The sequence below is a fragment of the Zymoseptoria tritici genome, chromosome 10 (assembly GCF_000219625.1).
Source record: "Zymoseptoria tritici IPO323 chromosome 10, whole genome shotgun sequence".
NCBI lineage: Eukaryota > Fungi > Ascomycota > Dothideomycetes > Mycosphaerellales > Mycosphaerellaceae > Zymoseptoria > Zymoseptoria tritici.
The window spans coordinates 997,554-1,018,118 of NC_018209.1; the positions used below are offsets into that span (position 1 = coordinate 997,554).

At 53.6% G+C, this 20,565-nt stretch overlaps 9 protein-coding genes across 9 annotated transcripts; 5 read left to right on the top strand and 4 right to left on the bottom strand.

Moving 5' to 3' along the window:
• Positions 1–1,081: 1,081 nt before the first annotated feature.
• Positions 1,082–2,465, top strand: MYCGRDRAFT_87831 (uncharacterized protein; the record flags this gene model as incomplete). Its single annotated transcript, XM_003848865.1, has 5 exons — positions 1,082–1,209; positions 1,266–1,863; positions 1,920–2,081; positions 2,133–2,369; positions 2,430–2,465. 5 exons carry the CDS (start codon positions 1,082–1,084, stop codon positions 2,463–2,465), a joined length of 1,161 nt encoding a protein of 386 aa, XP_003848913.1.
• Positions 2,466–2,522: 57 nt separating this feature from the next.
• On the bottom strand, positions 2,523–3,464 carry MYCGRDRAFT_48269 (uncharacterized protein; the record flags this gene model as incomplete). The annotated part of the gene is made up of 1 exon (XM_003849044.1): positions 2,523–3,464. The coding sequence occupies one exon, from the start codon at positions 3,462–3,464 to the stop codon at positions 2,523–2,525; it is 942 nt and encodes a 313-aa protein (XP_003849092.1).
• Positions 3,465–3,673: 209 nt separating this feature from the next.
• Positions 3,674–9,787, top strand: MYCGRDRAFT_96289 (uncharacterized protein; the record flags this gene model as incomplete). Its single annotated transcript, XM_003848866.1, has 1 exon — positions 3,674–9,787. One exon carries the CDS (start codon positions 3,674–3,676, stop codon positions 9,785–9,787), a length of 6,114 nt encoding a protein of 2,037 aa, XP_003848914.1.
• Positions 9,788–10,135: 348 nt separating this feature from the next.
• Positions 10,136–10,730, bottom strand: MYCGRDRAFT_96290 (uncharacterized protein; the record flags this gene model as incomplete). Its single annotated transcript, XM_003849043.1, has 3 exons — positions 10,136–10,210; positions 10,268–10,361; positions 10,420–10,730. The coding sequence occupies 3 exons, from the start codon at positions 10,728–10,730 to the stop codon at positions 10,136–10,138; spliced, it is 480 nt and encodes a 159-aa protein (XP_003849091.1).
• Positions 10,731–11,276: 546 nt separating this feature from the next.
• MYCGRDRAFT_87833 (uncharacterized protein) lies at positions 11,277–12,955 on the bottom strand (the record flags this gene model as incomplete). Its single annotated transcript, XM_003849042.1, has 3 exons — positions 11,277–11,741; positions 11,795–12,661; positions 12,953–12,955. The coding sequence occupies 3 exons, from the start codon at positions 12,953–12,955 to the stop codon at positions 11,277–11,279; spliced, it is 1,335 nt and encodes a 444-aa protein (XP_003849090.1).
• Positions 12,956–13,012: 57 nt separating this feature from the next.
• Positions 13,013–13,689, top strand: MYCGRDRAFT_96292 (uncharacterized protein; the record flags this gene model as incomplete). Its single annotated transcript, XM_003848867.1, has 2 exons — positions 13,013–13,514; positions 13,580–13,689. The coding sequence occupies 2 exons, from the start codon at positions 13,013–13,015 to the stop codon at positions 13,687–13,689; spliced, it is 612 nt and encodes a 203-aa protein (XP_003848915.1).
• A 217-nt stretch (positions 13,690–13,906) lies between these two features.
• Positions 13,907–15,931, bottom strand: MYCGRDRAFT_111085 (uncharacterized protein; the record flags this gene model as incomplete). Its single annotated transcript, XM_003849041.1, has 4 exons — positions 13,907–14,593; positions 14,645–14,830; positions 14,882–15,215; positions 15,498–15,931. The coding sequence occupies 4 exons, from the start codon at positions 15,929–15,931 to the stop codon at positions 13,907–13,909; spliced, it is 1,641 nt and encodes a 546-aa protein (XP_003849089.1).
• Positions 15,932–17,569: 1,638 nt separating this feature from the next.
• Positions 17,570–18,466, top strand: MYCGRDRAFT_25609 (uncharacterized protein; the record flags this gene model as incomplete). Its single annotated transcript, XM_003848868.2, has 1 exon — positions 17,570–18,466. A coding segment is annotated over one exon (897 nt), but the record flags the coding sequence as incomplete, so codon positions are not given.
• Positions 18,467–18,793: 327 nt separating this feature from the next.
• Positions 18,794–20,544, top strand: MgMfs31 (major facilitator superfamily transporter; the record flags this gene model as incomplete). The annotated part of the gene is made up of 2 exons (XM_003848869.1): positions 18,794–19,038; positions 19,107–20,544. 2 exons carry the CDS (start codon positions 18,794–18,796, stop codon positions 20,542–20,544), a joined length of 1,683 nt encoding a protein of 560 aa, XP_003848917.1.
• Positions 20,545–20,565: the final 21 nt, after the last annotated feature.

Below are 20,565 nucleotides of genomic sequence, written 5' to 3' on the forward strand. Positions count from 1 at the left end.
TCACCGCTGATGCGCTGCACACTACCGCGCGGTGCACCTTGAAGGTTTGGCCGCCGCAGTGCAGCTCGAGGTCTGCGTACCTCTGGTCGAGGGAGAGACGCGTGGTAGCGTCGGTGAGGAATTGAATCGTCATGTCGGCGATGGTCGTTGATGTCGATGATGAAGTTGTTCGAAGCTGAAAGCGATCTCGGAATTCGACAACAGTGCGCTAGCCACCACTGTTCCAAGTCAGCCACATATGCAAACGGAGATCTTGGCTCACTTCACCGACTGCGTGATCTTCAGGAGCAAGCTTCGTGGTTTGAGACGAACCTCACTTGTTCCATCGCTGTCCTTCAGTCACGATGAGTCGATGTCCTGATCTTCCTCACTTCGCCGCCTGCTCATGCGAGCATCTCGTCCATACAGTCGAGATCACTGAGCTGGCGTCGAATGTCGCATGACCCTGCTGTCCTTTTCTTATTCTTGAGAACACACAACACTATAGGAAGGTTAATCACTTACACTGTCAGTTGTTTGACTCCTCCCGTGGACATCTTTGAACGAATGCCGCCTTTGAGTTGAGGACAAAGGTCAGATCTTGCATCTTATTGAGAGATCAGGAGCCTACCTCGTTCACGACTGCGGAGAAGAGGCACATGATTGTTTGATCCCGCCGAGCGCCAGCATTCCGGCCACACAAGTCGATCACATCACCAGGCTGATCAAGCCTCGCACTGAAATCCCGTGAGCGAGGATGATGGCTTCGACGGTACAGGCGGCTGGTTTACTCGCAAAGGCCAATAGGCTGTCACACTGCGGACTGAGGTCTTCATGATGGAGTCGGACTTTGGATGCCACAATCTGCAACTTGCAAGAGCTCGTGTGTGCCACTGTCGAGCGCATGGGGTCGATGGACGTGAGGTCAAAGGTGATCGTCAAAAAGCCGAGTCATGGCACACCGTCGAACCCTTGTCTGCAGAATGCTTGCATGCCGGGGTTTTGCCTTGACCAGGGCTCGAGAGGATACCACACTGTTGTACTCATCATCTGAGATCAGTATATACACGCCAGCGAGCTTTGCTTTCACGGTACTTACAAGATGTCAATGTATCCGCCGGCTCCGGAGCCAAAAAGTCTCCTCGGCTACCACCGCATCCTCTCGCCAACCGCCGGAGTTCGTGTATCGCCGCTGTGTCTGGGAACAGCGAATTTCGGTGAGGCCTGGAAGTATGTCATCGAAAGTAGGGCGTTGCAATGCGACCTGACCGGCTGATGTACCACAGAAACTTCATCGGAGAATGCAGTAAAGATACCACCTTTGCGATCCTGGACCACTTCTATGAGAATGGTGGGAACTTCATAGATTGTGCCAACAATTACCAAGCCGAGGAAAGCGAGATCTGGGTCGGCGAATGGTTGAAGAAGAACAACAACCGTGACGAGATTGTGCTTGCCACCAAGTTCACCTCCGGCTACCGGACCAACGGCGCCACCGAGAAGATTAAGAGCAACTTCCAAGGCAACCAAAGCAAGAGCTTGAGGCTATCGTTGAACGACTCTTTGAAGAAGCTTCAAACGGATTATGTCGACCTGCTGTATGTCCATTATTGGGACTACACGACCAGTATTCCCGAGTTGATGAACAGCCTGCATGCGTTGGTCACCGCTGGCAAGGTGTTGTACCTGGGTGTCTCGGATACTCCAGCGTGGGTCGTGGTCAAGTGCAATGACTATGCTCGCTTCCACGGGTTGACTCAGTTTTGCGTTTACCAGGGTCACTGGAGTGCCGCATTCCGAGATTTCGAGCGTGAGATCCTTCCCATGGTCGAGGCCGAGGGAATGGCGATCGCGCCATGGGGAGCGTTAGGTCGTAGCATGTTTGTGGGTGCTCAAATGAGCGGCTTGAACGGATTGTGCCAGAGCTGACTTTTGCACAGAAAAGTGCAGAAGAGTACAACGCTGCTGATCGGGAAGGCCGCAAGACAGGTCCGCAGTCCGAGACACATCGTAAGGTGGCCATGAAGCTCGAAGAAATCGCGAAGAAGAAGGACACGGCGATCACCAGTATTGCTCTTGCCTATGTGATGCAAAAAGCTCCCGTATTTCATCTGCCATCACCCAGCACGCAGTTCTCCACTGACATTGCGTAGTATGTCTTCCCAGTTGTCGGCGGCCGCAAAGTCGAGCACCTGCAAGGCAATATCGAAGCTCTCGGCATCAAGTTGACGCAGGAAGAAATCGACGAGATCGAAGACACTGTACCGTTCGATGTCGGCTTCCCGCAGAGCTTCCTGTTCAGTGGTAAGCCGTACAGATCGAGATACACTTCCGCCGAAATGCCTCTCGTGATCACCAATACTGCCTTGGAGTCCCAGCCGAAACCACAGGTACGCTTGATCACATCTCTTTACACTCTCTCCACCGCATCGTGCTGATCAATGTCGAAGCCCATCGAGCCGAGACAACGAGAGAACAAGGATTGAGCTGGAATGAAACGCTCGGATATGTACAACTTACTCACTATACAGTTCGATTCACCATCAGGCTATCCGACTCTTTATGTCTTCCCACGAATCGGCACTGAGCCTGCCTTGCGATACATTCATCGCAACAGATTGCAGACTAGCTTCCTTCTCTTCAAGCTTGTCCAGAAATGCATGAATGTCGTCCGCAGCTTGTTCGCTCGCTATATCGACCTTCGTGTCTTCATTCGCCTCCCAGATTATGTCTGACGTGGCGATCTGAACATCCAGCGCCTTCGAGATGGCATCGCCGACCGCTCTGGTTTCTGTCGGTTCGGCGAACACGACCACCCTTTTACCGTCATCCTCGGCGACATCTAAGGCACCTGCCTCTAAAGCAGGCTCGAGGATCTCATCTTGACCAATGCCCTCCTTGCTCTCGAACGTGATTTTCCCTCTCTTAGCAAACAAATAGCTCGTAGGTGTGGTAGATCCTCCATGATCTTTAATAGCCAATCGCACATCAGCGAGCGTCCGCAATTTGCTATCCGTCTCGCATTCGACAATAATAGCGATATTGTTGGGCAGTATTCCCTCCACCGATACGCTCTCTAGACTTGCGCCTGTCGTACTCCTTCCTTGTCCTCGAGCTATTGCCGCCTCAATGGACGCTTTGGCGAATCCTTCCCTCTTCGCCTTTGTGATAAGATCAGCCAAACGAGGGTTCGAGCCAGGGTCGCCGCCGAAGAGTTTCGAGGCCGTCGCTATTTCGTGCGCGAAGATGGAGCGTTGGCGATTCTTGGAAGCGTCCACCTTGGCTTTATCGTGTTTAATCTTCGACCATCGGGAATGGCCTGATCGAAGGCTAGCCGTAGTCGCGAACAATCGCGAAGGACTTCGATGGTATACGGCCGATTGTCGTGCGGGAATCGTCGCAAGTGTCCGCGAAGGACATCCTCGATAAGCAGCGAAGATATTGTGCACTCCGACAAGGGCCGAGTATCCTCTGCTGGGAGCCATGTTGATGTATAAAAATGTGGAAGACGTCGACAAAAAGTTGAGGTGAGGTCTGCTTTGAAGCCGAGTCGCGTGGAGAGCTTCGTCGATCCTCTCGTGTCTTCTTGAGCTTCTTTGACTCCTTTCATGAACACGAACACTTTGGACCTTGGAAGACTACGGTACAGCGGGGGCAGTACGAATGGCATGATTCACTACACCACTCCTTGAACATGGTGGAACCCGAAGAAACATCCGCCGCGCCCACGAAACCCGCGACTCCGAATGGAAATGCGGAACTGTCAGCCTTCCAACTCGACATAACAAAACTCCACGCCCTACCTTCTGAACAGCAAGGCCTCTACCTCCTCACCTTTACCGCCGATCTCGCTCGCCATGTCGAAACGATCAGCGCCGACGATGTCACTGCCGAGCAGGTTGCGATCAAGAAGGAGCTCATGCAACTGGTCAACCTCACTTCTCCGGCCCCGACGAGAGTGATTCGAAAGAACATTGGACGATGTTTTCACGCGATTCTTACAAGAGGAAGCAGGAAAGTCTTGTACGAGTCGATCAATGACATGGTCGCGATTGTCAACAGTGGGAAGGACAAGGAAGTCAAGACAAAGCATGCTGCGATATACTGCTTGGGAGTGATATTCGAAGCTGCAGGTGATAGCGCGATCAGCTTGTCACCACTGGCCTGCAACGCGATTCTGAAATTCGCAAAGTCAGCTGGAAGTGATACTGGTCTGCGTAGTGCCATCTACCGGGCGTTGGGGAGAATTGCCAAAGGTATAGCAGTCGCAATAGACGAGGACTTGGGACGGTCAATATGGAAGATGGCAAGGAATACAGCAGGTGGAGAGAAATCCCTGCTGGTTCAGGCGAGCGCTTGTTGGTGTTTGGAACAGTTGATTCGGACGACTGCATACTTTGACAACTCGAACGACTTTGAGAAGCTGCAGGCAGCGTTGTGGAAAGCCATGGAGAGCTCAGCTGTGCCAGTTCGACACGCGGCTGCTTCTTGTCTGGCAGCGATACTGGTCAAGAGCTATTCCGAGGCTCCAAATAAACATGCTGTGCCCAAGGTCAAGAAGCCAAAGAAATCAAAGAAAGCCACGCCAGGAGAGGACCTCGAGGACGATGGCGAACGACCTTCATCTCCAGTTCCAGAAAAACCGGCCACCGCACTGTCGCTTAGCTTGCTGGAGATTCTCAAGCTTCTCTCGTCCCATTTCTGCAAGCCCACCACGCCGAATAAGGCACGTGCAGGCATCGCTGTATGCTATGCAAAGCTATTCAAGGCTTTGGGCGAGGGCGTCGTGGAGAAGCAGTATAATGAGATCGCGATGCATCTTTTCCGGGAACTGCTGAATTACCCTGGCTGGCAGTATAACCAATATCGGCGATTGCTGAGCAGAAAGTTCGTCCGGATCATCTTGGAAAGGGTCATAGCTCCAATGCTCGGAGAGACTGCGCAATTGAATGCCTGCCGATTCCTGCTCAACGATGTCATCAAGGACTATCCTCAGACTGTAAAGGAGCGTCCCGAGCCGTCAAAGGCCATTCTCACTGGAGCTATCAGCGCAATGACATCGCTCGTTGCGCGACTGGACGCTGCCACCGGCGTAATAGCCGAAAATTGTCGGGAAGGCCTTTTGCAGGTCTTACAGCATCCATCCTTCACAGTCCAGATTCAAGCTTCTCGCGGTTTGCGCGCTTTCGTCCTGGCATGTCCGCAGCAGTTGCTGCCGGCAGTCACGATTTGCATGAACAGCGTGAGCCGTGAGTTGGGCTTACTGGGAGGACAGGGGCAGAGCCCAAGACGCTGTGTCGCATACGCGCATGGCCTTGCTGCGATACTGAGCACCTCGAGTAAGCATCCGCTGTACGGATCCGTCGATGTGTATGCGCGGGTCCTGCAGCAGGCTACCACGCTGCTCAAATCCAGTGGAAGCTCTGATCTCCGGATCTCCAGCTGCCAGTTGCAGGTGGCCTGGATCATGATCGGAGGGTTGATGTCGTTAGGCCCCAACTTTGTCAAGATTCATCTATCGCAGCTCATGCTGCTGTGGAGGAACGCTCTGCCGAAGCCCATGTCGCGAGAAAATATCAGTGGACGGAACATGCTTGAGTTGAGCTACCTGGCTCACGTTCGAGAATGCGCCTTGGGCTCCATCAAGTCGTTTTTGTCTTACAACCAACGACTGCTGACGTCTGATACTGCACGCCGGCTGTCAGGGATGCTAGAGAACACGGTCGCATTCCTGCAAAGCTTACCTAGCAGACGCACAAGCGACGATCCTTCCAACCGATTGTCTGCAGCCCTTCAGTTGCAGGACTACGAGGTCATGGTCAGGCGGCGAGTGTTCGAATGCTTCTCGCAGCTTCTCGTTCTAAGTCCAGCTGGCAGCATTGAAGCGACAGCTCATTCGACAATTCTGCCACTTGCTGTGGCCTCCTTCTCAGACGCCGAGTATGATGCTCCAAATTCATTGAGTGCTGCCATTGCAAGTGCTGCGGGCTCATTCGAAAGCATTTGGGACTTAGCAGATAACTATGGCTTTGGTGTGTCTGGGCGGATATGTGGGCTGGACCTTCGTAATCCTGTGAATGGTAAGATTGAGCGGCACTGGACGAGTCGAACAGACGAAGAGGCCAGTATCGACCAATCCATATTGTCTCCCATCGGGACAGCGGCTGAGAACGACCCTACTTGCTGCTATCTGAACATAGCACAGGACGAGGATGACCTTCCAAGTCCGCCCGCCACCGGGGCTGTGGATGCGGCCATAGCTGCATTCGGGCTATGTCTGCCTCTCCAGGCTCCAAGAATACAGGAAAGCATGCTCGAGCAGATCTCGGGTTCTATGGGCGCGACCAGCTTACAGAAAGACCCTGCAAGGAAGGTTGCCATCAACGCAAACGTAGTACTCGCTTTGTCGATCGCCCTGAGAGTGACCACGGGAGACCTCGGTTCCGCGCGTGGCGAGTTGAAGAACATGACCGCCGAGAAAGGACTGCAGGCTCTGCTGCATGCGCTCATCAAAGATCCAGACGATGCGACTCGTGCTCTAGCCGCGGCTGCCCTTGGTCGACTTTGCTCCAGTTCAGGAATGTCCTTCACTGGCGCCGAGGTCACGTATCTCACAGACACGATCGTGAAGAATCGGGAGCCACATGTGCGCGCCGGTTGTGCTCTCGCATTGGCCCACATCCACTCTCAACTCGGTGGTATGGCGGCTGGCCTCCACATGAAGAACATCGTGGGAATATTGATGTCACTTGCGGCAGACACTCATCCACTGGTGCACTTCTGGGCGCTAGACAGCTTGTCACAAATCGCCGAGTCAGCTGGACTGAACTTCTCGGGATATGTGACTGGCACGATTGGAATGCTCAGTCAATTCTACGTCTCTGAAACCCATCACGAAGAGACGGTAGCGCAGGCCTCGTCAAACATGTCAATGGACCTGCATGTGAACGCTGCCATCGCCCGCGGAGTCGACGCCATCATCAATGTACTTGGTCCGGATCTTCAAGACATGGCCAAGGCCAGGGACATGATCGTTACGCTAGTGCGTCTGTTCTCTGAGGAGGACGATGTCGACATTCTATCAGAGAGTTTGAAATGCTTGGAGCACCTATCACTGTACGCGCCCGGTCACATGGAGTTCACCCAGTATGTTCGCCGACTGCAGAACGATATTAGTTCGCCCTCCCCTGAGATTGCGAGCCTGGCGTCGCATGGTCTATTCACGCTCATGCGACGAGATGCCCCAGCCATCGTCCGCACTGCGCATCCTGGCCTCGAAGATCGTCTCTGGGAGCTCCTCAACAAAGAGCCGAGTCAACCATCGATACAGAACATTTTTGTGAACTGGCTGCAGCAGACCGGGTCAAGTAATCCAGATGAGTGGATTCAAAGATGCAACGACATCTTGATGAAGACCATGGCCAAGAATGAACAGCCTAAGACTGCACAAGTCAAAGACACCGCTGGGCCAGATCTGCAAGACGAGGAGGCAGCCGGCTTTGCGGTCACTGCTGGCGCGAGTAAAGAAGATGAGGCTCAGGCACCGTCATCGACACAAGAACTCATGCGCTGGCAGGTGCGTCTGTTCGCAATGGAGTGTCTCCGGAACCTGATTGCAATGATCAGGAAAGAGGCGACCGTGAGTGACAATAGTCCAGGCGAAGCAGCACTCCAGCACAAGGTCGCTGATGTGATTCGTATTGCCTTCTCTGCATCTACTGCCGGCGTGGCCGCTCTGCGAGTAGTAGGCATGCAAATCATCGATCAGATTCTGAAGATGTTTGGCAGAACGCCTGATCCTGATTTCTCGGAAGCCATGCTGCTCGAGCAATACCAAGCGCAAATTAGCTCGGCCTTGACCCCTGCTTTCGCTGCGGACTCATCACCAGAACTCGCGGCGGCGGCTGTCGACGTATGCGCCACGTTCACTGCTACAGGCATCGTGACGGACATTGAGCGAATGGGCCGGATTTTGAAGCTGCTGGTCTCTGCGCTTGACAGCTTCTCCCAAGAGACCGAAACCGCGAGCATCGGAGATCTCAAGTCACTGAGTTCCAATGCACAAGTCATGGTCCGCATGGCGGTCTTCGCCGCTTGGGCTGAGCTTCAGATCGCAAGTGCCGAGCAAAAGTATCTCATCGATGTGGTCAAACCACACATCGCTCAATTGGTACCGCTCTGGATCTCCTCGTTGCGAGAATATGCACGATTGCGCTTCGAGCCAGACATCTCAGCTACGACTGCTACGCCCGCAACCTCTGGCGACCTAGACATGGTTTACGCTGCTCTCAACCGCGAGACTTTGTTGAAATTCTACCAGGCTTCGTGGCTGAGTTTGGTGGATGCTATTGCCAGCTTGATTGATGAGGACAGTGAATTCGTGTTCGCCGCCTTGGACGACAAACAAGCTGGGAAGGAGAACGGCGCTGAGAACGATGGCGAGAATACTATTGTTCGCAAGACCGCCGGCATCAACTACCGCGAAGAGCCGGTGGCCTTCTTTTTCGTCCTCTACGGCCTAGCGTTTGAGTCGCTGGCAGTGCGTAGCGGTGATGATGACGTTACATCCCGGCAGCGGAACCTGGACATTCTCGAAGCCGTGAAGAAGATCTTGCGGCCATCTGTGTCTGGCAATGCCGTCTACCAGGAGGTCGTCTTCGCCGAGACAATGGATTTGCTTGACAGAATGGTGCTGACCGAGAGCCTTGGAATGCAGACGGTCATCGTTGAGATTGCACGTAACCTCTGCATCGTTCATCCGTCTGCAAGGCAAGGTCAGCAGACTCCGGTCAATGGCGAGACACTGTCGGATGACATCGAGCAATTGTTCGAATTGACGCGCATTATCATTCTGGTCATCGCAGGCCTGATTCCTGGACTCACCGAGACCCCGGTCGCGGCTCAACTGGAGTCTTCAGAAGAAGCCACAAGCCTTCTCAGAGGATCATTGCAGGCTCTCGTGGATGTAGCAGAGGTCTTCCCCTCCATCATCAAGACCGACCTACACGCATCGATCTTTCACATCTTCGTCACCATTCTCGGAACCGCAACCTGCCAGACTGTGGTTGTGCCGCAGGCCCTGCCAATCTTTCGCCGCTTCGTCGCCAGCATTGCCGAGGACGACCGTCCTGAAACACGGCAGCAGGTTCAGAACGCACTCAAACGGATGCTGGCCATCCTGCGGAATGCGCAGAAACGAGAGACTCAAGCAAGCCTGCCATGTGAGAAGAACACGCTTTTGGCTATCACAATCCTTCTCTCTGCTGCACAGTCGTTCTTCAGCAGCGATGACCCACTGCTATTGAGATTCCTGGGCGAACTACAAGAGTGTCTGGTCAGCTCTTCGACGTCCAAAGTCGCTGCAGGCTGCTACCGAACGCTCGTCATGCAAGGAATTTCTCCTCGGGTGACATTTGAGCACGCTATCAAGTTTCTATTGAACGCACCCGACCTTGAGGGTATGGACGAGACTAAAGCTGTGATCGGCCAGACACTCACAGCATACACAATGAGACTGGAGCCAGACCAAAAGCCTGCCGCTGTTGTGCTGGTGGCCAATGTGCTCTTGAACCGCGCAAGCAAGGACGGTTCAGCTTCGCATCACATTATGGCCGCGCGGCTTTTGGAGCTCGCTGCTACCGACAGCGCCACCTTCCGCGCCCTTGTCGGTAGCATGACTGGAGGTCGGAAGCAGTTGATAGAGCAGATCCTCAAGTCTCAGGCAGGCAATCGCGGAGCCAGACCGGACTCCAGCGCTGACCGAGAGCCGACGATTGCATTGAAGATGAATTTTGGTGGTAGAAGTTAGCAAGCACTGTAGCATACAGGCTCGTAACCAGAATAGAAGCCGGTGGTGCATCGTCCTCGGCAGATAGCATCAAGCATTCAGTGGCTCTTCAAAAAAGTGTCAATGAGTCTTCCAGGAGTCGTTACATTCAGGCCTTCTGCTTCTTGTTCGAAGAGTGTCCGATCATGTCAAGGAATTCGTTCTCCGTGATGGTGTTCAGCTGCTTCGCCTCGATCTCATCAAGTTTCTTCTGGCCCGCCCGCGTACCGAGCACAATAAAGTCTGCCTCCGCCAACTTCGTCGGAGCCACGATCTTCGCCCCATGACTCTTCGCTGTGGTTTCGCAAGCTGCTCGATCCTGCACGTGTCTTAGCGAAAGGAGCACGTCAAACATGATACTTGTAGCATAGTTACCATGGAGTCGAATGTACCGGTGAAGAGCAACTGGAATGTGTTAGCGATACTGGGCTAATGAGCAAGATATGGACAACCCAGACTGACCTTCTTGTTCTTGAGAGAGTCGCTCCTTGCCGCAGGTCTGGCGTCAGAAGCCGTTGCCTTTGCCGCTGATCGCTTTGCACCCGATGCAGAACTACTGGCAAACCCGCATCAGCATCGCGTGCAATAAGTAAGCTACTTAGACATTCTCTCACCTCTGCGCAGCACCACCATCCGCGCCGCCTTTCAGCTCCAGCTTTTTCACCGTTACGGCGAAGTGATTCCGTCTGTCCTCCGAGGTGTAGCAGACGCCCTCGTATCCGCCATCCTTCGTTTCCGATTCATTAGTCTCGCCAGCACCAGAGATTGCTTTGCGGGCTTCTTTCTGCAAGTGTGCTTTAGCGGCGGTATTCGCAGACTCCAGAGACGCGTGAATCTCGATCAGTTTATCTCGGCCTTTCCGATCGGTGTGATGATCGTAGTCGCAGCGTTGAATGGCAAAGACGTAAGATTTTGTTGGCGCCATTTTTGAGTATGGTCTCTCTTCCAATCCAGAAGATGATGGCCCGACTGGTCAAATGTGATGAATGCAAAGGAAGCAAGAAGCATGGTCGCTGGAGGACAGCACAAGTAGGTTGAGCAGACCACACTAGTGCAACGCTAACACGATCCTCCCGGTTTGGATTGTGAATTGAAAAGGTCTTCGAGAACTCGCCATGTGACAATACGACAGAAGTACATGTTGCTCGTGCCAGCCACCGATCCTGTCGCCACAGCTCCTCCTTAATATTGATCAAGACACACACTCACACTCGGCAAGCCGCTCATCCTCTGTCGAAATTCTTGACTTCTATTCAATGGCACCGTAGCGGTGCGATTCCATGCAGGCCAACTCCACAATCGTACATTTCCCGAACAATGCTCTCTTCCAAGATCAACATCTCAACCCCAACCAGAAATGCGGCCAGCCAAAGCCTGCCCATCCGACAGCACTTATCAACGGAAGCCGCTGGGCCTAGGTAAACGCTGCACAAACGCGCGCAAATGCAATAACAATCCACTTCAACTTGCTTCATCTCTTCCTCAGGGAAGCCTTGCGGTTGACGTCAGCCCCAGAAGCTTCAGTCTGGTTGAAAGGCTCGCCATTCAGCGTCATCTGAGGAGTGCCCTTATCCGCTTCCGGAGCGAGAGGCTGCAGGTCGTCTTCCTCCTCTTCATCATCGGATCTCTCGTCTTTCGCCTCGCTTGTGACGAGCAGTCGGTACAGGATTCTCAAGATCAGGACGAACCAGAATATGTTGACGGCTTGTAGGACTGCCAGCAGTCCAAAGGTTATGGCTTGCGAGATCCAGCATTTGTACTGTTGCGTCTCCCAGTTTACTTGGTATGGGCCAACAGTCTCGAATTGACCGCCCGGCAACAGCGACATGATGATTGTAAGGTTGATGTAATGCCGGAGATATGCCCATACTGCGATGAAGATGGCGAAGTACGGCGTGATGATCCAGAGGTCCAGGTAGTTGAAGACTTTGGACGTCTGCGAGATGCATTAGCTGGGTCGACTTTGTTCCCAGTCGGGAGAGAACTTACAGCCAGGAAGAAGTCAGAAATGTCGTGTGTGATGTATACCGCAACGCCCATGTAGGTGAAGTGAAAACAGTAGCTCAGACCGATCAGAGACAATGTGACGATGTGATGTAAGACCAGCTCCTTGAAGTCCTTCCTCGGCTTCTCCAATTGCAACATCAGGACCAAGCCTTGCTGAGCCCAGTACGACGCTTGAAGGAGGTAGTATGCCTTGAACAGTCCCTCATGAGCACGATGCGGGAATCCCTCATACATTCCAGCCGTGTTGAAGTACCACACGGGTGTCCGGCTCATCACATACAGCCCAAAGGGTCCAAATATGCCGAAATAGATAGCAGTGTAGAATTGTTCCATGAAGCGACTCAGCTTTGCTCTTGACCGAATACCACACCAAATCGCAATCGGCTGGATCATACGCTGCATCAAGAACTCTCTCGTAAAAGACAGCACGATGGTGTAGAAAGCGACGAACGCAATATCCTTCGGCCCCTTGCCATACTGCGTGACATTGCCGACATGTGCTGGAAGAGTGTCCGTTCGCTCGTCCAAGGGGGGATTCGCATAGGACAGGAAGATGGCGTGGTGTACAGGGTTGTGCTCGCCCGGATCGATGTAGTAGAGGCCAAGGATGACCACAACGAGGATGAGCGGTATGACCCACGTGTGCTTAAGCGACGTACGCTTGAACCGGTTCAACAACGTCTTTGCCTTTCGTCGTTTCGATTGTCGCAGCGGCTTTCCCGAGGATGAAGTCGTAGTCGGCGACGAGGTGTCTTGATGTCGCAGCGATAGATTCATCGTCGCGAATGCTGTCGCGCCCGTATCTCCGCGAGGATCTCCGCCCAGATTGGAGCTCTTTCGTCGTCGATTCTGCGGTCTCGTATGGAGGGCAGGAGGGTTGGGTCGCGTCTCGGGAGTGTCAAAGGAGACGGTTGGTCCCATTGATGGGAACGCCTCCATTTTGGAAGGCGGCGAAGACATGCTGACGGTCGAGTGTAGCGGGAAGGATTTCGCTACATACGAAACGTCGCTCTACATGCAACTTGTCGTCAGCAACAAGAAACCGCAGGAGAGTCAGGTACCGCGTCTTTCGCGACAACGGACTTTGGTGGATTTAAGCTCACCAGAGTTTCAGGCTAGCTTGAGCCGCCATCGTCTTACCATCTTCTGACATTTCACCTTCAATATCATTCAACGACGTCGCGGACGATCGAAATTACCATGGACCTCCTCCAATCCGTTCGCAAAGAAGGTTCTCGTGGCGGCGTGAACTTCAGCTGGGACGATGTCCGCTCCAACCCGCGTCGTGAAACCTACCTAGGCCACTCACTGATGGCGCCAGTAGGTCGCTGGCAAAAGAACAAAGATCTGAACTGGTACGCCAAAGCCGACGAAGCGGAGCTTACAGCCGAGGAACGCGCAGAACGAGAGAGGGAGCGCAAGCGGGAAGAGGTCAGGAAGATCAAAGAAGCCGAGGAGGATGCCATGAAGCGCGCCATGGGGCTGCCGGTGCCGGATCGGACAAATGCGAATCTGGAGCCGTTGGGCGTGAGTCAGGTGGATGTCAACAAGGCGCTAAAGGAGGCTTTGGATGATGGAGAGGAGGATCATGCTGGGAAAGGAGTTGGGTTTGGGTCAAAAGCTGGTGTGGTTGAGGAGGGCAAAGAAGTCATGAAGGGAAGTCGAGGACACGATGAGCGCCGCAGAGATCGCAGTCGAAGCCGTGAGAGACGGCGAGATCGTGGTGGGGAGCGAGGAGAAGGGCGACGACACAGATCTCGATCACAGTCCGCAGACCGCGACCGAGAACGAAGGCGCAGACACCGGCACAGAGATCGTTCACGATCGCGCGAAGGAGAGAGGAGGCACCGTCGGAGCAGGTCCAGGCACGGCGATGATGGACACAAGAGCCGAAGACGTGACTACGATGACCGCCCGAGGAGCCGTGATCGAGATCAACATGAGCGCCGTCGGAGCCAGGACAAAGAGAGACGAAGGCACAGGAGCCGGTCTCGATCACCTCACGCGGAGAGCAGACGAAGGAGAGACGATTGAATGATGGAAGAATATTGATCATAGGGATTGCGTTCAATTCAGGCCTCGGTTCCCCTACCTCTATGCCGGCGAAGCACCGACTCTCCAACCGACGTTCACCAATGTCTCGCACACTTTCTGCGTCGAATTCTCCACCAGATCCTGATCAAGCTCGACTTCGCCTTTGGGGTACAGTACAATCACTGTGCTGCCACCATATAAAAATGCACCCAAACACTGTCCCCTCTTGACCTCAGTTTCGGGTCGTATGCCGGAGTTGTATCGGATGCTCCCGACAAGCATGGCTCCAACAGCAATGACCGCGACCGGGGAGCCCGTTGTGGTCCGCTTCAGTACCATGACAGATCGCCGATTCTCGCAAAAGACATCTAGCGTGCCCTCCTCGGTGATAGCCTGGGGATTGACGGTGTAGTACGTTCCCGGAATCTCCGCGATACTTTCGACTTTGCCGGAAACTGGTGAATGCCATCGATGGTAGTCTTGAGGAGCAAGGCGGGCGATGTTGATGGATCCACCGTCGAAGGTTTTGGCTAGCTCATCTGAACCGAGCAGCTTGCTGAGCGTGAAGCCAAAGCCTTTGATCCAGTATTTCGTTGCTAGGTCGATGGTCGGGAAGACTGTCAAACGACAATCGGCTGGGCTGGAAACCACGCGATCATTGTCGGGTTCTGCGATTGGGCGAGCGCTCTCTTTGATTTCGCGAGCAAAGAACTCGTTGAAAGTCTTGTACTTTGTCGGGTCGGGTTCCTGCCGCTATGTGAGCTTACGGCACAGTGAAATGCATAAAAAGCATCACACCTTCAGCTCCGAGAGTCCTCCCTGCAGATGGAAGCTGTCTATGAATGGCTGGATATGTTCCTTGCTTTCAGGTGCGTCGTATTGCTTTCCCATCTTCACACTCTGGTCGCGGAGCATCGTCTGGGTCCGCTTCCAATGCAATGCTTTTTCCTGCTCGGAACCGTAGTACAACAAGTGCATGCCGAGCTGAATCCGGTCAGAACCAACATCGACTCAAGCTTGTGTTCGAAATCATACCCGGACGTATATGCTCATCTCTTCAAAAGACTTCTTCCCAGTGCCTCGCTCTAGCACATAGTTGCCCAGATGCCATGCATTCTCGAACTCTTCGATGGAGCCGTACGGGAAGAGCGATCGCATCCATGTGTGCGATTGGTGATCGCTCGACGGTGCATGCAATTGGGTCGCTGAATCGGCATGGCGAGTGGGTGCTGCATTATCGGTGACTTGGTTGAGAGCTTGCTCTGCTGCGTCTAGGTGTTTCGTCTCAAGCTTCTTGCCGGCTGGTGTCATTGACGACATGACGAGAATAGCGAATTGCCAGGCGAGGTCGTTTAGGTCAAAATGATATCTTTGCGAGAGATGTCGGTCCTCGAATCCGAAGTTGCATCATCAGACGCCCACTCCACGCAAGCTCCTGCCGTTCGATCGACCGTGTATCCGGATAGAGTTCGACCAAGCCCTCGATCGACGAAGCTTCTTTCCCGGAAACTCACACCAGCCCCGGCGGGCAGGAGATAGGGTTGCCACTCCTCCAAGTTCGCCTTTATGGATGATAACAAGGGTGCGCGTCCAAAACACACGAAAGAGTTGTGATGCGGAACCGAGGAGTCGAGCAATGGCGACCGCTCACTTTGCAGAATCCTGCTTGGCCTTCTTCTTTTCCTTTCGCCCCTTCAGCAATTTGCTGATACCGAACTCGATTCTGGGTCTGTTGGCGAGCTCTTCGACCGTGGTGTGCCCATAGAAGCCAACGAGATTGGATTCTTGCTGAACGTACTTCTTCGACTCCGCCCATGCGTTCAGTGCTGCGAGGTGCTCGGCCTCAGAGGCAAAACCACGGTATGGACGAACATTCAAGATCTGGTCGGTCAACGTTCGAGCTGGAGACTGCGCGCGTGGCGTGAGTTCGCCGCTGAAGTCCATATCTCGTTGAGACGCCGATTCGGATGGTGCTATGCTCTCGGCTAGCAGGCGTCTTTGTGCCGTGTCTGTGGAGCATCTGGGCGCCGCATCCATGTGAGAGGCTGCCATTGCAGGCTGTCGAGATCGGTGAGTCTCAAACATGATCGTGGAGAGTATTGCAAAGGAGACAGAGGGGTGGAGGTCTAAGCTCTACCTTAGGCTATATATGTCGAGATCCTCGCACGCGGCCGAGTCCCAAGGCACTGGGCAGCGCATGCATGACTTGGCCACCAATGATCAAATCAGCGTGACATATGGCGGCATGTGCGAACCCAAACAAGTCGAACTCCGCATGGTCCAGATCGGAGCTGTGTGGAGGTGGGGTCCGATAGTGCATCCTCTAGGGAGATCTCTCAACTTGGCGTCGCGTTACCCCAGGCGCGAGTCTATGTTAAGTAAAATGTTTCTTTGTTCTAAGGTATACACCAACATCTAGCTTCATGGCTTTCGCCGTTCACACTGCCGGGTCCACTAATGATGACAGGCGTTGTAACCTACCTGACCATCATAGTGACAATTCATGTCCGCACAGCAAGAATCCGCTAGATCAGGGTTACATTTTTCTAAGGTGAACGATATGAATTAGCATTCGAAGGCTTCGAGATCGAAAATCAACAAGAAGCACTTACGACCCGCCGCAGGACAAAAGTAGTGCTTGTGATCAAGATCGATGCCGCACATTTGATAAAGAGGGCACCATCCGTCCGTCTTGCCTTCGTTATCTCCGCATAGATCTGCGCGAAATTGTGCAGTCACAGCATTTGAAAAGGTGGTATAGCACACGGAACATACAGTGACATACGTTATCCCATCTGCCGTATGCCTATTCTCGGACGCAGTGCATTGGTGGACAGCATGTGTCTCCTTCGACACCACAATGCGCTGTCGGAGGAGGCCTTAGCAAAGGAAACCCTCCACGGAGAGCTACAGGTGTTGTCTGTTGGAGGGAGATGCGAGTGCAACATACCTCCACTTTTGGGGCATTCCGCTGGCAGTGGCGGCGGGTCGTCGGCACGTACGACGCTGATAGCGACGACTATAGCAAAGAGAGGTCGGATGAGAGACTTGATCTCATACCCTCGGTAGGGAGAGTGAAAGGGTCACTCCAAGAAGAGCCGCTCAAAGACGTACGTGCTTTGAGAGTGCTTTGAGACTGATTCGATAGTCGATGGAGAATCGTTGTGGAAAAGCGTTGAGATGTTAAGATGGGAGTAAACACCTTTCGAACTTTGCCATAGGTATATTAACGGCCTGGTTACGAGGGAGAGATGGCCATCCCGGCATAGACATTGAGCCTTCCAGGTTGAACATGTATGAGGGTCTGGGGAAACAGCCCAGCGATACGAGAAGTACGAGAAGTACGAGGTCGATCCCTGGAAATGAGATGACCCATCGATACATTAAATATCCACAACGTTCCTGTCCAACTCGGTTATGTCGATTCGCCTACGGCCAGCAGCTGGCCTCACTCGAAGCTTTCTGCAGTCCGGGCGTGCTGGAGTACGACGCACTTCTTTCTCACAATGCGCGATACGATACCGCGAAGAGCCGGCTGAGAGAGCAGAGAAGACGACAACGACACCAGAGTCTACACAAGAGCCATCGCCGAAAGATGATGGGAAGCCAAAAAAGAAGAGTGGAAGATCAGTTCCAGCATTTGCGGTCACAGCTATCGGTCTACCCATCGGCTGGTATCTGAACGACTGGTACAATAGCGATGGAGGCGCAAGAGTATCAGAACCTGGAGAATTCGTCGAGTACACGCTCATCGGAAAGGAGAATGTCTCCTCGACCTGCGCCATCTTCCGCTTGAGACCCGCGTCCAACGTAGTGATTGATCTGGACGATCCATCAACGGAAAGAGCTATTACCAGTGTTGAATTCAAGCAACCACAACTACAAATTGCGAGATCATACACATTATTGCCACAAGCGCCAGGACAGCCTATGGATGAGCTACGGTTCTTGATCCGGAAAGAGCAGAAGGGCGAGGTGTCCAACTTTCTCCATCGACTGCCTCCTGGATCGAACATTGAGATTCGGGGGCTGAGGACTGAATACCAAATGCCGGCGGACATCACAACTGCTCTGTTCTTGGTCGGTGGCACAGGAATTGCACCAGCGCTGCAGGCTGCAGATCATCTACGTGGAGAAGCAGACATGCATATTCTGTGGGCGAGCCGGCGGAAAGAGGACTGCGTCGGCGGCTCCAACGATAGTGAGCCTGCCAAGCGAGTTTCGAGCTGGTGGCAGAGCGTTGCATCAACTGATACCAAGGCAAATGCTGTGGATCTGCCTAACGCGGAGAAAGGTGCGCTAGTCTCACTGCTGGAGAGCTTGAAGTCACAAGCAGCTGCTACCGAAGAGCCGTCGCATCGGCTAGTCGTTGACTACTTCGTCGACGAAGAAGGCAGTGCGGTCAAGCCAGAAGACGTGAAGAGACTCCTGACCTCGTTGTCTCGAGCAGATTCTTCGGCAGAAGGAGGGAGAAAGCTCCTCCTCGTCTCTGGTCCGCCAGGATTCATCACCTACTGGGCCGGTTCCAAGCAGTGGGTCAACGGCAGAGAAGTGCCTGGTCCGTTGAGAGGAGTTCTTTCAACCCTGGACCTGGGAGGATGGGAAGTAGTCAAACTGTGAGGCAAGCTTTGGAAGATTCTGCAAGCTCCAGGGAGCTATGCAGAACTGCCGAACCTCGCTTATCTGTAAGTACCTGTTACCTTACTTCGCAATTCCTACCTTACTTTCATGACCGGTCTCGGGCCGTATCAATCTGCCACATTTAGCCCGAAGTTGAGCTTTGCCCTGCCGACATCTCTTTGAAACTTTGACTTCATCCGCCATTACAAACATCGTGCGGCATATTTCCGCTTTCACGCAGGGGTTGTGACCGCATTCTGCATTGTCTAGTCTCTATCACTTCATCGCCGACCTCTTCCCCAGCAGTCCCTAGTTCTTGACGACGGAATGGCTCGACTTGAAGATGACGAAAAGAGCATTCCGACGGCTCGTAACACGCCGGCCGAGTCAATTCAAGACGACTCTGCCGGCCTGGCCACGATCGAGCTGATCAATACCAACAACGGACGGCCGGAATGCTTCAAATCGACCACCCAAGAGATACTGTTCGTATTGTCCGCCACCATGGCCATCGCGATGTCGGCCTTCTTGACTGGCGCGGTCACGGTCACATCAGCATCGATAGGGAGGAGGTAAGTCGATGCCAACAGAGAAGCGGCGGTCGATGCTCGACGCATATTGATCCCTTTTGCTTTCACAGTCTCGACATGACAACAGCTCAAATCACATGGATCACATCAGCCTTGTCCTTGAGCAGCGGCGCCTTCTTGCTGCCGTTCGGTCGAGTGGCTGATCTCTTCGGTCGCAAATCGTTGTTTGTCGGCTCACTCTTCCTCTTTTCAATCTTCTGCCTTGCCGCCGGGTTCTCACACGACGCCATGACAATGGACGTCCTGAACGGAGTCATCGGTCTGTTCACCGCATCGGCCGTCCCTCCAGCCGTTGGCATCCTCGGCGTCGCCTATTCGAAACCCTCGAAACGCAAGAACGCCGCGTTTGCTTGTTTCTCAGCCGGCAACCCGCTCGGCTTCGCATTTGGAACGATATTCGGCGGCGTCGCAACTCAAATCGTTGGCTGGCGTGGTGCCTTCTATCTAGTGGCTCTCGTGTTCCTCATCTTTACAGTCGTGGCGTTCTTCTGCGTACCCGCCGACTTCACAGCCAAGGAGCCCTTAACTTTCGAGACGCTCAAGAAATTCGACTTTTTGGGAACAGTCCTGACGATTGCCGGCATCGGCATGTTCTCTGCCGCCTTGACGATGGGATCCACGGATGGCTGGACTGCACCCTATGTGCTATCACTCCTCCTCATCGGGCTGGCTTTGATCGTCACCTTCATATTCTGGGAAATGTGGTTTGAGTACCCACTCATGCCGATGGGAATCTGGAAAGACCGGAACTTCTCCCTCGTTCTGGCGATTCTGGTATTGGGATTCTCGGCATTTACCATGTCCAGCTTCTTCCTCTCTCTCTACTTCCAAGATGTCTGGCACCTGTCCGCGCTCATGGTAGCCGTCTACCTTTTACCCATGGCCACCAATGGCGTCCTGGTGAACATCTTCGCCGGCTGGGCGCTCCACCGCATCTCGAACAAGATCCTGATGTGTGCAGCGACCCTCTCCTTCGTGCTGGCGTTCCTGCTCTTCGCACTAGCCACCGATGGCCAAGAATACTGGAAATTCTACTTCCCAGGTCTGCTACTTGTCGTCGTTGGAGCAGACATGGAGTTCAACGTGACAAATATGTATGTCATGTCTTCCATGCCGCCGGAACAGCAGAGCACCGCAGGAGGCATCTTTCAGACTGTGACGAAGCTTTGTATGACCATCGGCCTCGCACTAGCCACGGCTGTGTTCAACTCGGTCCAGAAGAGGCCGGCGTTGTCTGGCTACTGGGAGGAAGAGAGGCAGCCTTACGCGGCAGTGTACTGGTCGTCCTTTGCTTTTGCGATGGTGAGTCTGCTTCTCGTACCGTTGCTCACGATTGGAACGCAGGGAGGGAAGGAGAGGTGCAAAGATGGGGTCGTGGACGATGGAGACGTGGGCGGACAGACCGCGGTCGATGTGACAGAGGTTCAGACACATCCCAAGCAGGATGTAGTCGATGGTACACGGCCATGTACCGAGCTGAAAGTCTGATGAGGTGAGGCAGCCACAGGC